The 13,615-nt window shown below is 41.6% G+C and overlaps 1 protein-coding gene across 1 annotated transcript in view; it reads right to left on the bottom strand.

The window, feature by feature from the left end:
- PLXNC1 (plexin C1) overlaps window positions 1–13,615 on the bottom strand; it is a 387,127-nt gene that overhangs the window by 70,878 nt on the left and 302,634 nt on the right. The window contains exons 21-22 of the mRNA XM_073554254.1: window positions 10,092–10,238; window positions 2,382–2,553 (exon numbers count right to left, since the gene is read on the bottom strand). Of these exons, the coding sequence (XP_073410355.1) occupies window positions 2,382–2,553; window positions 10,092–10,238 (319 nt within the window). The remainder of the gene's footprint in view (window positions 1–2,381; window positions 2,554–10,091; window positions 10,239–13,615) is intronic.

Genomic DNA, 13,615 nt, shown 5'->3' on the forward strand with positions numbered 1-13,615 from the left:
GACTGGAGAGGTGTGATGATGCGATGGGGGATGATGATGTTCTTGACCCCAAATGGAGTCAAGGTCGTCTGAGTGATGTGGGTAGTTCAGAGGAAGAAGTGGTGGTTACATCAGCTGCAGAGTAAAAAAAAGAGATCAGGGTGCAAAAGCGCCAAGACAGACTCATAGTCATTAAGTTAGCCACTATTGCGTACTGTGGCTTCTTGCACAGCTTCTGGACACCCATAGTTGCAGTAGAAAACTTCACAGAGCAGATTACATGGGATAACAAGCTTTTACTTCTCAGAACATGAGGTAAAGGAAAATGCACAGTCATTCAGCACTGCATCAGGAAGAAGTAACAAAACTGAAAGTACAAGAGAGACTTTTTCTTTTACAATACATTAAGCAAGGAAACTTTACACAACATCGCCATCTATTGTCAGATCAGCATAAAGTCCTCCTTCACACAAACCAAGAAGTCCACAACTGTTGCATATACCAACACCCTTTCTCAATAGTAAGGACTTATTCAGTCAAACTTAATTTCTTCATTAGTCTCTGATGTTTTTCAGCATTCAATGCTTTTGTGAAAATATCTGCTGTCATATCTTCAGTTGGACAATATTCTAATTTCAGTATTCCTTGTTCCTGATGATCTCTCAAGAAATGATACTTCACATCAATGTGCTTGGTTCTTGGGTTAACTCTTTCTATCTGAGCAAGAACAAGACATCCTTGATTGTCCTCATTTATTTTTTTGTTCCAACTGTGGTTGTCCTAGGTCTGTTAGCAATTGTCTTAACCATAGAACTTCTTGACTCGCATGTGCTGCTGCATCATATTCTGCTTCTGTTGATAACAGCTATTTTTGCATCCTTCAATTCAAATGTTTTGGTTATGTCTTGAATCATGTGATTTTGATTAAGTAGGAAACATCCATCATCTTCTCTTTATATCTGTATTCCTAGTTACTGTTTCACATTTCCCAAGTCTTTGATCTTGAAATGTTGATTCAAGATTTTTAGTATGTCTTCTTTATCCCTTTCTTTTTCAAAACAAACTAAAATGTCATCATCAACATATATGAGTACATAAATCCATCTGTCCATTAGTCCTTTTGTGTACAGGCAAAGATCAGCTTTGCTTCTTTGAAATTCATCTATGAGTCCGGCCTTCACAAACTCTAATGTAATGTCTGTTTCAGGTCTTGTCTCTAGTGCATTTATTAAAGCAGTATATGAATCTGGTTAACTGCACAATAATATTGCTGCTACATGGCTTCCCTTAATATCTTCGTCAATTGACCTCAGCTGTGATATCACTTCCATAATAGAGAATATGTGCTTCTGCATGTCATTGTCTGCACTTAATCTCATACTGTAAAGCTTTCTTAGTAGAAATAACTTGCGATTTAAGCTGGGTCTCTCATGTAGCTTTCTTAGTGCTTCCCACATTCCCTTTGCTGTATCCTCATTCCTTATGAGGATTAATTGAGCATCATCCACTAATAGGCTGATGGTAGCTCTTGCTTGTCTTTTTTTCTATCCCATGTCTGATTATCTTCATCAGGTCTATCTGTAGTGATTACTTCCCATAAATCATCTTTAGACAATAACATCTCTACTTTGAACTTCCATAACTGTTAGTTCTCATTATTCAGCTTAGCTATTGTGAGTTTTAGCTCTGTGCCACTCACCATCTTTAACTTGTCTTACTTGTTTGGATTGAATTCTTCTGCATTCGCCAGGGTTTTGCTGAGAGTTCTGGTGTCCTGGGTGTCTGGGGTCCTCGGTGTCTGGTATCCTCAAAGGCTGGGATCCTCGGTGGCTGGTATCCTCTGTGCCTGGGCTGTTGCACAGCTTTTGGAAACCCACAGTTGCATTAGAAAACTTCACAGAGCAGATTACATGGGATAACAAGCTTTTACTTCTCAGAACATGAGGTAAAGGAAAAATGCACAGTCATTCAGCACTGCATCAGGAAGAAGTAACAAAACTGAAAGTACAAGAGAGACTTTTTATTTTACAATACATTAAGCAAGGAAACTTTACACAATATCACCATATATTGTCATATCAGCATAAAGTCCTCCTTCACACAAAGAAGTCCACAACTGTTGCATATACTAACAGGATAATTATAATGAGTAGTGACATGCTGCATTGAGAAGAAAGATGGTAACAATCCATTATTAACAAAATGAACAATGCATTGGTAATTTATTCATATTTTTCCAGTATTTACTAAAACATAAATGCCTTGAGATATGGCCCTAGATACAGACATACATAATCATCAACTACCATGATAGTCATGACAGTCTTCTTACTAAATTCTTAATATAGAGAAATAAATACTTGTCAATTACAGTTTCTAACAAACATAAACCGAGATCTTACCTAAACCAATATCCGATAAAGGATGTTCAAAAGAATACCCCTTTTCAGCTTGAAAAGACTGAAGAATTTTCTCTTTCACTTGCCCAATTGTATCACAGTCTAAAACAGTTACTTTTATGAACTGCCAGTTATCCTCGTGTTCTGCTGGTTTTGGAAATTGCACATTTATCTCCTAAAACAAACAAACTACATTATTAAGTATAGCAAATGATTTGATACTGATGCAATGATAAGTACATTATGCAATATGCATATAAATCATTAATATTTTGTATGAATAATACATACAACTAATAAATGGCTATTCAGAGGTTTTACACCCACATGGTGAGTAGAACAACTATTTTAAGGTCACATGAGGCAAGTGGTAACTTCCTGGCCTCCGGTAAGCTTCTAAAAGTCACTAGAATTTATCTATCAATTAATGTTGCGCTTTTGGATACGTAATGCTTAAACAGTTTCTTTCTAAATAGAAATTAGTGAATATTTCAATGTTCAGTTTGGATTACGATCACCGAATTTGTAATATTTGCTGATTAATTTGTCTAATATTCGCTGGACATAACCAAACACCGTGTCAATGGGAGGCAAAAACAACACCTTATAACAGTCCCAAATGCTGCTAAAACACATCAAATGAGGGATAGACACCAGGAAAGAGGTCTCAATTCACCCACAGTACAAATTGTAGAATGGCTCTGCAGCAATTAGCCAAGATAGTGGTGGAGAAAATACTGTACCACCAAGTTGAGGATGTGAGCCATGCAAGGCATGTGTGTTGTGTGTAAGCTTGCCTCGCTGGAGGGCCACCACCAGGTTCGCACCATTATCAGACACGGCCTTCCCTGGATGCAGGTTCAGCGGAGACAGCCATTGATCAAACTTAGATTGGACAGCTGTCCACAACTCTTCCGCTGTATGACTTCGATCTCCAAGGCATATCAATTTTAATACTGCCTGATTGCTGTGATCCCTGGCTACACATTACAGAGGAGGTGGGGATTCGCTCTGCACTGATGGAACCCGTGTCTCATTAAAGCAGAGGTTGAGGGCACAGGTGGAGGTCCTAGAGGAGATAAAGTAGGAGGCAGAAGCATTGGAGGAAGTGTTAAATATAGAGGTTTGTCCTGCAAGCCTTGGGGATTCCAAGACTTGTGGAGCAGTGGCTGCCCCCACATCCACCAGAGGTACTCAGTGCCCAGTCAGCGAGATGTAACGCCCTTGGCCATGCTTACTCTTCTAAGTGTCTGTGGTGAAATGCACTCTGGCAGACAGAGATTTAGTCAAAGAACAGGTGATGTTGTCTGCGACATGCTCGTGTAGCGCAGGCATAGTTTTCTTAAAAAAGTAATGACGACTGGGCAATTGGTACTGGGGGACTGCGACAAACATCAGCTTTCAGAAACTGTCTGTATCTTCCAGACAGAAAGGCAGCATTTCTTTAGCCAACTGATTGGAGATAGTGGTGTTCAAACTCTTAACTTTGTCATGCGTAGGAGGAAACAATCTTCTACGTAACTGTAACTGTGGAAACGTGGGCTGACTGCAGTGCTGAGACAGGGTGGAGTACAGTGAACTGGACAAACTACTGGACCATGAGAGAGGTGCAGGTGGAGATGTTACAGTGGATTGAGAAAGTTGTGGTGTGCTTGTTCTCTGAGATCGGTCAAAATCTGCAGGCATGTCCGCCTTCATTACAGCTGATGGTGGACTTTCAGTCAGCGTAGCAGGTAAAGCACCCAAGGTTTAGCGGCGAAGACCTGCATCTCAATAGTTGGCACTGTAACAAAGGAGGAGGAAGATGCAGAAAATGTGATTAATGGGGCGACTAATGGTTGATGAGGTCTGCTGGTCCACATTCTTGTGCAGTAGGATTCCCACAGTAAAGCATGTTGATTGCGCATGTGACGGTTCATACATGTAGAAGTCAAATTATTGCACTTTTTACCTCGACTCAGTTTTTATGCAAAGTTGCCAGATTACATGAGTTGGCTCATCCTTTGCAGTGTCCAAAAAAGCCCAGGCTAGGCAACCCTTGCCACCTCTGCGAGCTGGTCACAGCCACACTGTCTGTGATGCATTGCTCGCCGTGGTTACATCACTACGTGTCTGTGATGTACAGCACAACGTAAACTCCTCATCTTCCTCCTCAGATGACCTTCTCAGCTGTGTGCCTTTATGTTCATGCCAACTAGCATCTACCACTTCATCATCATCATCCTCTGTGTTATCACATTCTTCGCTGTTGGAGTCACCCTACTCCTCTTCCTGCCCTGACAGCACAGTACAGTCCATGTGAGCCTCAGATATCTGAGTCTTTTCAGGATCACCTCCCCCCAGGGGTTAACGTCTGATGAAGAGGGTCAGGATGCTGTTCGGACCTTACCTCGTCCTGCCCCGGATCCAAGCTAAAAAACTTCTGATGACCATGGCATAGAAAGTGTGCACAGCTCTTCAGACTTGCTCATCCATGGTTCCGTACATTCAGTAGTAAGGTTGGAGAGTTGGGACATGGGGGAAGCAAGGGGAATTTGGGTGCCACCTCTGTGGACTATACTGGGTGTGATGTTGAGGTGGAGGAAGAGGAGGAGGGGCCACTTGAAGCTGCGCTTGCCATCCACTTGAGCACATGCTCTTTCTGGGCCTCATCAACAAGGCGTACCACTGTGCATCTGCCAAAGAAAGGTAGTGGAGTAGCCCGTCCAGTAACAGAAGCTATCAGATGTCTTTGCATAGGATGTGACGTTTTTGATTCACTAGCGTTTTCACCAACCTTACCACTTACCGCACGTACACCTTGAACACCAAATCTAATTCCCATTCCACCACGGCCTCGCTTATTCCCAGGCATGTTGCTCAGATACTGTGGTAGGAGCACAGTATGTGTTATGTGCAACAAAAAATTAGATTTTAAGCTCTGCACCACCTCTGCAAACAGTTGAATTTCAGTGACAATAAACTCCAAAATGACATAAGTTGTGCTGTATCGCGTTAGTCACAGAAGAAAGAATTGTTTCAGTGTGGATGAGACCTGTACAACAAAGAAGATATGCTACAAACAATTTGAAATTCAGGTGTACCCAACTGTATGATGTTAGGAGCACAGGAATTTTTTGGTGTCCTCTGGATCATCTAACATACTAGATGCTACAATCTATTTTAAAGTCAGGTCCCCTACTGAATGACATTAGGAACAGAATATTTTTTTGTGGCCTCTGGATCAGGCCTCTATAACACACTTGATTCTACAAACTATTTTAAAGTCAGGTCCCCTACTGTATGACGTTAGGAACACAAGAATTTTTGTGTGGCCTCTATAACACACTAGATGCTACAAACTATTTTAAAGTTAATTCTCCTACTGTGTGACACTAGGAACTAAATAATATTTGGTGGCCTCTGGATCAGGTCTCTATAACACACAAGATGCTGTAAACTATTTTAAAGTCAGGTCCCCTACTGTATGACACTAGGAATAGAAGATTTTTTTGTTGCCTCTGGATCAGGCCTCTATAACCCACTAGATGCTGCAAACTATTTTAAAGTCAGACCCCTTACTGTATGACGTTTAGCAACAGAAAAATTGTTTTGGTTATGTACGTGGGATCAGCAGCAAGCTTAATTTCAACCCAACAAAACGACAGTGTGATATGGCAGGCTGTCTAACTTTTTGCAACTGAAAAATTATCATTTCTCTTTAATGTGCTTTAGGCCTGCAGACAGTTTCATATCACCACAGCACTAAATGACAAGGTGGGATACAGCAGGCTGTTTCACATTTAGCTAGTGAAAAAATATTATTTCGAAAGCTATACTCATGCATGGAGCACAATAGAAGCAGTGCACAACACAATTGTAGGACTTGTGCCCTGTTGGCTTTGCTTGTGGACCTCGGAAATGGCAAAAAAATATAATATATATAAATATAGGCCCAGTGCAGGTTCTGACGTTTCCCGATGCCTGCGCACTGCAGTACTTTGCTCTGCCCTCAACAGGGCAGATAAGTACACCTGCGCAGGAGCGCAATGTCGGGGAGCGATGAAGAAGCAGGAGGGCGGCATCGCAAGAAGATGGGAGGCGCTGGACCTGGACCTCCGACACTTATCGGACTTACCCCCCCCCCCCGGGTGAATATAGCAAAACTTATTTCTCTTCACTTGCAGGTTGGATCGGGGGCTTATCTACAGCATTATAGAATGCTGTAGATAAGACCTCAAAGGAAGTGGCTGTATCTTATAGCGGTCAAAACAAGTGACAGGTTCCCTTTAAAAAAACACTACATTATCAGAATTTTTTTGCTACTTAAACTGTAAAAACAGTTCACAAATTATTGTACTTTGGGGCAAGATGAATGCCTTTTTTTGTTTTATACACAGGTAGTGAAAACGTAAGACATTTTGGATTTTTCACATGGGATGGCGCAAAAGATCTCTCTGTTTTGGTAGTTTATGAGCTTTTATTCTTTGTTAAATGAAAAAGCAAAAGCTTTTTCATAAGGTGTCTAAAATTATTCCTTTACGTAGCAAAAAAAAACAAGTGTACTCAGCACCTTTGACAGTTGGTAAGTAATGGCTTTTCTACTAGTATGGAAAAAATCCCTTTTTGGGGTATTCACAATAGTTTGCTATTCTGAAAATGAGTAAACAATTTCAAAGGCTTTTAAACACACCCATCAGAAATGTTTCCTTTTTTAGGGAGCAAGAGCAGGAACAGACTAGTTGTTTTCAAAGTGAAGAAACAATGGCTCGTTGTCAATATGCAGCCGGGAGATATGTGGCTGGTGTGGCACTGCAGTGGCAGAAGCAGCACAGCAAAGAATTAGAACAGAGCAGGCAAGGAGATGTCTTTCAGTGTAGGGCCAGCAACATCAGGCACAGCAGCAGTAGTACTTCATTGTACATGACAGGATGGACAACGTGTAAATGCCTGACTGAGCCTGGGCCATAAGCACAGGCGGCAGCAGAAGGCTGTAGTTGAAGACAGACAACAGACAGGCAAATAGTTGGTACTTTAATCATTGACATCAGTCGTAGATGAATGAAAGCAGACACTGATCTATGCTTGATTAATTTTCACAAATGTCGAGTTTTCCATGTTTTTAGCAGATAACATGGTCCACTTGGATGTGACAAAGCTGCCGGCCGTTCTGACTATTTTCTCTGACATTATTCTGGAAGCTGCCCATGACAATATACAGTGCCTTGCAAAAGTATTCGGCCCCCTGGAACTTTTCAACCTTTTCCCACATATCATGCTTCAAACATAAAGATACCAAATGTAAATTTTTGGTGAAGAATCAACAACAAGTGGGACACAATTGTGAAGTTGAATTAAATTTATTGGTTATTTTAAATTTTTGTGGAAATTCAAAAACTGAAAAGAGGGGCGTGCAATATTATTCGGCCCCTTTACTTTCAGTGCAGCAAACGCTCTCCAGAAGTTCATTGTGGATCTCTGAATGATCCAATGTTGTCATAAATGACCTATGATGATAAATATAATCCACCTGTGTGTAATCAAGTCTCCATATAAATGCACCTGCTCTGTGATAGTCTCAGGGTTCTGTTTGAAGCACAGAGAGCATCATGAAGACCAAGGAACACAACAGGCAGGTCCATGATACTGTTGTGGAGAAGTTTAAAGCCGGATTTGGATACAAAATGATTTCCAAAACTTTAAGCATCCAAGGAGTACTGTGCAAGCGATCATATTGAAATGGAAGGAGTATCATATCACTGCAAATCTACCAAGACCCGGCCATCTCTCTAAATTTTCATCTCAAACAAGGAGAAGACTGATCAGAGATGCAGCCAAGAGGCCCATGATCACTCTGGATGAACTGCAGGGATCTACAGCTGGGGTGGGACAGTCTGTCCATAGGACAACAATCAGTCGTACACTGCACAAATCTGGCCTTTATGGAAGAGTGGCAAGAAGAAAGCCATTTTTCAAAAATATGCATAAAAAATGTCATTTAAAGTTTGCAACAAGCCACGTGGGAGACACACCAAACATGTGGAAGAAGGTGCTCTGGTCAGATGAAACCAAAATCGAACTTTTTAGCAACAATGCTAAAAACGATGTTTGTCGTAAAGGCAACACAGCTCATCACCCTGAACACACCATCCCCACTGTCAAACATGGTGGTGGCAGCATCATGGTTTTGGCCCGCTTTTCTTCAGCAGGGACAGGGAAGATGGTTAAAATTGATAAGAAGATGGATGGAGCCAAATACAGGACCATTCTTGAAGAAAGCCTGTTGGAGTCTGCAAAAGACCTGAGACTGGGACGGAGATTTGTCTTCCAACAAGACAATGATCCCAAATATAAAGCAAAATCTACAATGGAATGGTTCACAAATAAATGTATCCAGGTGTTAGAATGGCCAAGTCAAAGTCCAGACCTGAATTCAATCGAGAATCTGTGGAAAGAGCTGAAAACTGCTGTTCACAAACGATCTCCAACAAACCTCACTGAGCTCGAGCTGCTTGCCAAGGAAGAATGGGCAAGAATTTCATTCTCTCGATGTACAAAACTGATAGAGACATACCCCAAGCGACTTGCAGCTTTAATCGCAGCAAAAGGTGGCGCAACAAAGTATTAAGTTAAAGGGGCCGAATAATATTGCACCCCCCACTTTTCGGTTTTTGAATTTCCACAAAAATTTAAAATAACCAATAAAATTTGGTTCAACTTCACAATTGTGTCCCACTTGCTGTTCATTCTTCTCCAAAAATTTACATTTGATATCTTTATGTTTGAAGCATGATATGTGGGAAAAGGTTGAAAAGTTCCAGGGGGCCAAATACTTACGCAAGGCACTGTATCTTTACCAAACTGGCCCAGTTCTTGTACTGGTCCAATCTGATGACAAAGAAGGCCATTCAATCAGGACTCAGAATCTGTCTGAGAAAGGACACAGACTAGGTGCAACTGACCCTGGCTTTTCAGACAGTGCATCTGTAAATGTAAAGTGCTGCGGAATATGTCAGCGCTATAAAAATAATACATTTATAATAATAATAAATGTTATCTGTGTGCAATAATTACTAGCTTAATACAAAAGAGTTTGGGAAGATTGTGCTCCTTGACTGGAGACCAGCCATCACTGCAGTCTATTTGACTTGAGGATTTCTAGCAAGTAAATTGCTGTAAGTTTCTTGTTTTCATGCATTTTGCAATTTTATGTATTTAAAATAATAAGAATAACCCTTGAGTGACTCTGTGACTTTATCTTTGAGTCATATAATAAATTTCATCACTCTGGGAAAGTCTGTGACAATTTGATCTAAGCAATGTTTAGCCCTCATTTTTTGTTTTATTGTTATATTTCTCTAATTTTTTTTTCTTTGGGGAGGGACAGGGGAAGGCATACTTATTATGTTTGGGAAATCGTGCAAGACTCTTGAAATGGCCCTGAAGCACAAAACTTGTAAGAGTACTTTGTCAGTCCTAGGTTACATAAAATATGATCTTATCGTATTATGGTTCAACTTTCTAATGCAGTTTTCATCCAGCACCTAAATTTCTACTTTTTGTCTTTACTCCGTATGCATTTGCATAACTACATGAAAAAATTTCCATGGCCACATCCACAAATTCACCATAACATTTCTTACTATTTGTCTCTAAATATATTGATAAAGTAGATCTTATCACTGAACTAAGCCAATCAGTTGTTAAAATGAGCAATTAGTAAAGAATACTCACCACACTGGTAAATTCTGTTATCTGCCATAACAGCCAGTCCTCATTTAAGGTATAGAGAGCTTTACATGTTACAGCATCTATTGGGCCTTTGTGTATCCTCTGATTCAACGTGTAGACGAGATTATACAAAGGTTCTCCCACAGATTCCTATGCAAAAAACAAGTATGATTAGTAAAAGGCATAATAAATATGGATGTCATCTTTAAGTTCTGGGTCCAGTATGGAAAGAGTACATACAGTACTGTCTGGATTCAGCATAGGGCGTAAATTAACATACAATTTGCCTAAGGCATCTAGAGGTCCCTATTAAATTGAACCTGTCACCAGTTTTTGAGCCTATGAACAAATACCACCACCTTTAACTGCTCCTGTGCTGCATTCCACAAATCTATCTATCAGCTCCTGAATTCCCCTGTATGCCCCCAAAAATACCATTTGATATGCACCTGCGCTGTATGTAAATAAGAGTGGTCCGGTCCTATGGGCGTTTTTGTTAATGCGTACGTCCCTCCTCTCTGCTCCTAAAAATTCCTCCAGCTTTGATTGATGTGATGCGTCATCCACATAACGAACTGAGAGCTTGCACAGTAGCTTCACAGGACCGCGCAAGCGCACTCTGCTCTGCCCTACTGCGAGCAGTACATTAAACAGCACTGTGCAAGCACATTGCGACATCATGTGAATGAGGCTACTGCACAGGCGCGAGATCTCTGTTCGTCATTCACAACAATCACAACTATGCGCTTGCACATTGCTATTTTATGCTCTGTTCCCAGTAGGGCACAGCAGAGTGCGCCTGCGTGGTCTTGTGAGGCTACTGCGCAGGCGCGAGTTCTAGGTTTGCTATGTGGATGATGCGTCATATCAATCAAAGCAGGAGGACGCGATTAGGAGCAGAGAGGAGGGACAGACGTCGCAGCAAAGTAGCCCATCGGACTGGACCACTCTTATTTACATACAGTGAGGGAGCATATCAAATGGAAATTTTGGGGGCTTACAGGGGGAGTCAGGAGCTGACAGACACATTTGTGGAATGCAGCACAGGAGCAGTTAAAGGTGGTGACATTTGTTCATAGGCTCAAAAACTGGTGACAAGTTCCCATTAAAAACATAACTTTTAATTATTTTGCAAAGGAAACACACATTTACAATTACAGAACAAATGTGTGTGTGAGTGTATCACAAAAGTGATTTAGTGACAAAAGTGCAAGTGCATATAAGTCCAATTTTTATTATTTATTGCACTACCCTTATTGGCTTTAGCTGTAGAGGGAATTTCAGTATTACCATTCAAGGTGAATTTCACCCAAAAGCATCCTTTTACTCCGAGCTATAATGTCACTATCCTATACTAATATAGAACACTTCAATAGGTCACTCTATCAATTACTTTGTTTTAATAGAGCTAGGGTCCACCTTTGGGCCCACTGTTTTAATATGTCCTAAAATATAGCAGATTACTATTTTAACGAACTCGGATCTATATTAAATCGCATTAGAGCTCATTGGCATTAGTGATATATAGATGGTTTTATCACTAAGGAATCAATCTATTCTGCAGTGCAATTTCACAATCAGTTCACTGCTGGAGAATCACATATTCAGATTCTCTGCTAATATAAACTTGTAGGCATACATGATCAAATCTGCAATGATCACAAAGTTACATATTCATTTGACCACTAATGCGATGTTAGTTTCACACAGCTCAATTCACAGCCAGGAGACCATATGCAGGCGACTACCTTGTTGCCAGACCATATCAGATCCGCAACTATTATGTCATTTAAAATATATAGACCATATGCGATTACACATGTCTCTTTGGTGCATCCATTTTGCTAAATCACCAGCAGGTAGTCATCTACTCTCATAAGGATCATATGTTCTGATCCATTAGGTCGAATATCACTAACCTACTATATTCCAGTTCAAGACTATTAATCGTGTTTTAATTCCACTCATAGCACATTGTTATGCTGGTTTAAAATTACGCAGCCATTAGTCTCCCCAACATGTTTCGCCTTGCGGCATTCATCAGGGGTTGAGACTATAATGAGCTGGCCGAGCTACAAACAACCATTATATAACCTGAGGCTAATCTCCTCAGAGTCAACCAGAGACCTCCATTATTAGATCTGACCAATTACAATTCCCATTAGAATGGTGATAACCAATCAGGCTCCATTTACTATAGGTTAATGTCGGAGAGCCAATAGGAATAGGGATAGTAATAACCATGTTTCCCTTATTTGTCATTCCAGTCAGCTAGTCACAGCAATAGATAGTTCCAGGACCTTTTGCAGGCATCACATGATCAGATCATCCTCCATGTTCCCGGAGACTGACCACTAGAGGTCAAAGGAAAAAGATAGAGCACAAGCATACATGCTCATATTAATTTCCTATACTCTATGCTTCACTGCCATTTTTTGTGTGAGATAGAACATCGGCACATACATGAACTACGCAACCAGCGCTATTATAGTAAAGGAATAACCGGATCTCCCCGCCCCCCTCGGTTAGCAGAAAGGTCCACCTTGCTCGGGCTTCCCTCAGGCAACAGGGGAAGGCTTGCCTCACTAAAGCTCCCCCAGGAAACAGGGGATGCAACCTTAACAGTTCTGGACCCAGCACGCAGGTACTTGAAGTCTGGTCATCCCCCTTACACTCTCCTCTCCTTTAACTCGCCATTCCACGTGCTCCTCTATGTTCCTCAGAGGTGAGACTGATGCCAACAATCTTTGCATCCATTCCTGCCTCTCTTGCACCACATTCTGCCAAAATAAATTGTCCTGTGCATTCTGCAGGGGTGAGTCACCAGCATTGTCACATGGAATACCTTGAAGCTCCTCTTGACTTTGCTCATTAGGAGTACTCGGAACTTCAGGCTGAGTGGTAGAGTCAGGTTGGGTCGTAGAGGAGGGGAGTATGTCCAAGTTCAACGGAGCAGCTATCTCTGGAGTTTCAGGCCTATGTACTTCCCTGGGACTACCGGGCAGCGAAATATCCACTTCAGAGAACGAGGCAAGGGATTCTTTCTCATCAACATCGGGAACCGTGGGAGTGAGCATTACAGGGACACTTGACACTTCCTCCCCTCCTTCGGGTTGATCCTCACAGATGGGGACCTGGGATCCAATTTGGTGTTCCACCCAATTCACCTCCACGCGACAGAGCAGCGGAGACACCTCACTATAGACAGTCAACATCTTCTCCCTCTCTTCTTGGCATCCAACGTTGTGGCTCTGGATGTGGCTCCCCTCCGCTGACGGCACCATTTCTTACTTCTCTCCAGTTGGCATGACCTTCGGAAGGGTGAGCGAATCTCCGACATCGGCTGTCTCTTGTAGGTCAACTTCTTGCCTGGTGTCTCATTCTTCCACACATTCAGCACTCACTTCTGTGCCTATCTGGTGGGTACTTCCATCTGCATCGTCGTCCTCCATGGGAGGCATACCCCCTCTGCAATCTCTCTTCAGCCCACGATAGGAGATTAAGTCTTGGGGCTGCTGCTGAAGTTT

Source organism: Dendrobates tinctorius, unplaced genomic scaffold (assembly GCF_039654945.1).
Source record: "Dendrobates tinctorius isolate UK_male_01 unplaced genomic scaffold, ASM3965494v1 ptg000209l, whole genome shotgun sequence".
Taxonomy (NCBI): domain Eukaryota; kingdom Metazoa; phylum Chordata; class Amphibia; order Anura; family Dendrobatidae; genus Dendrobates; species Dendrobates tinctorius.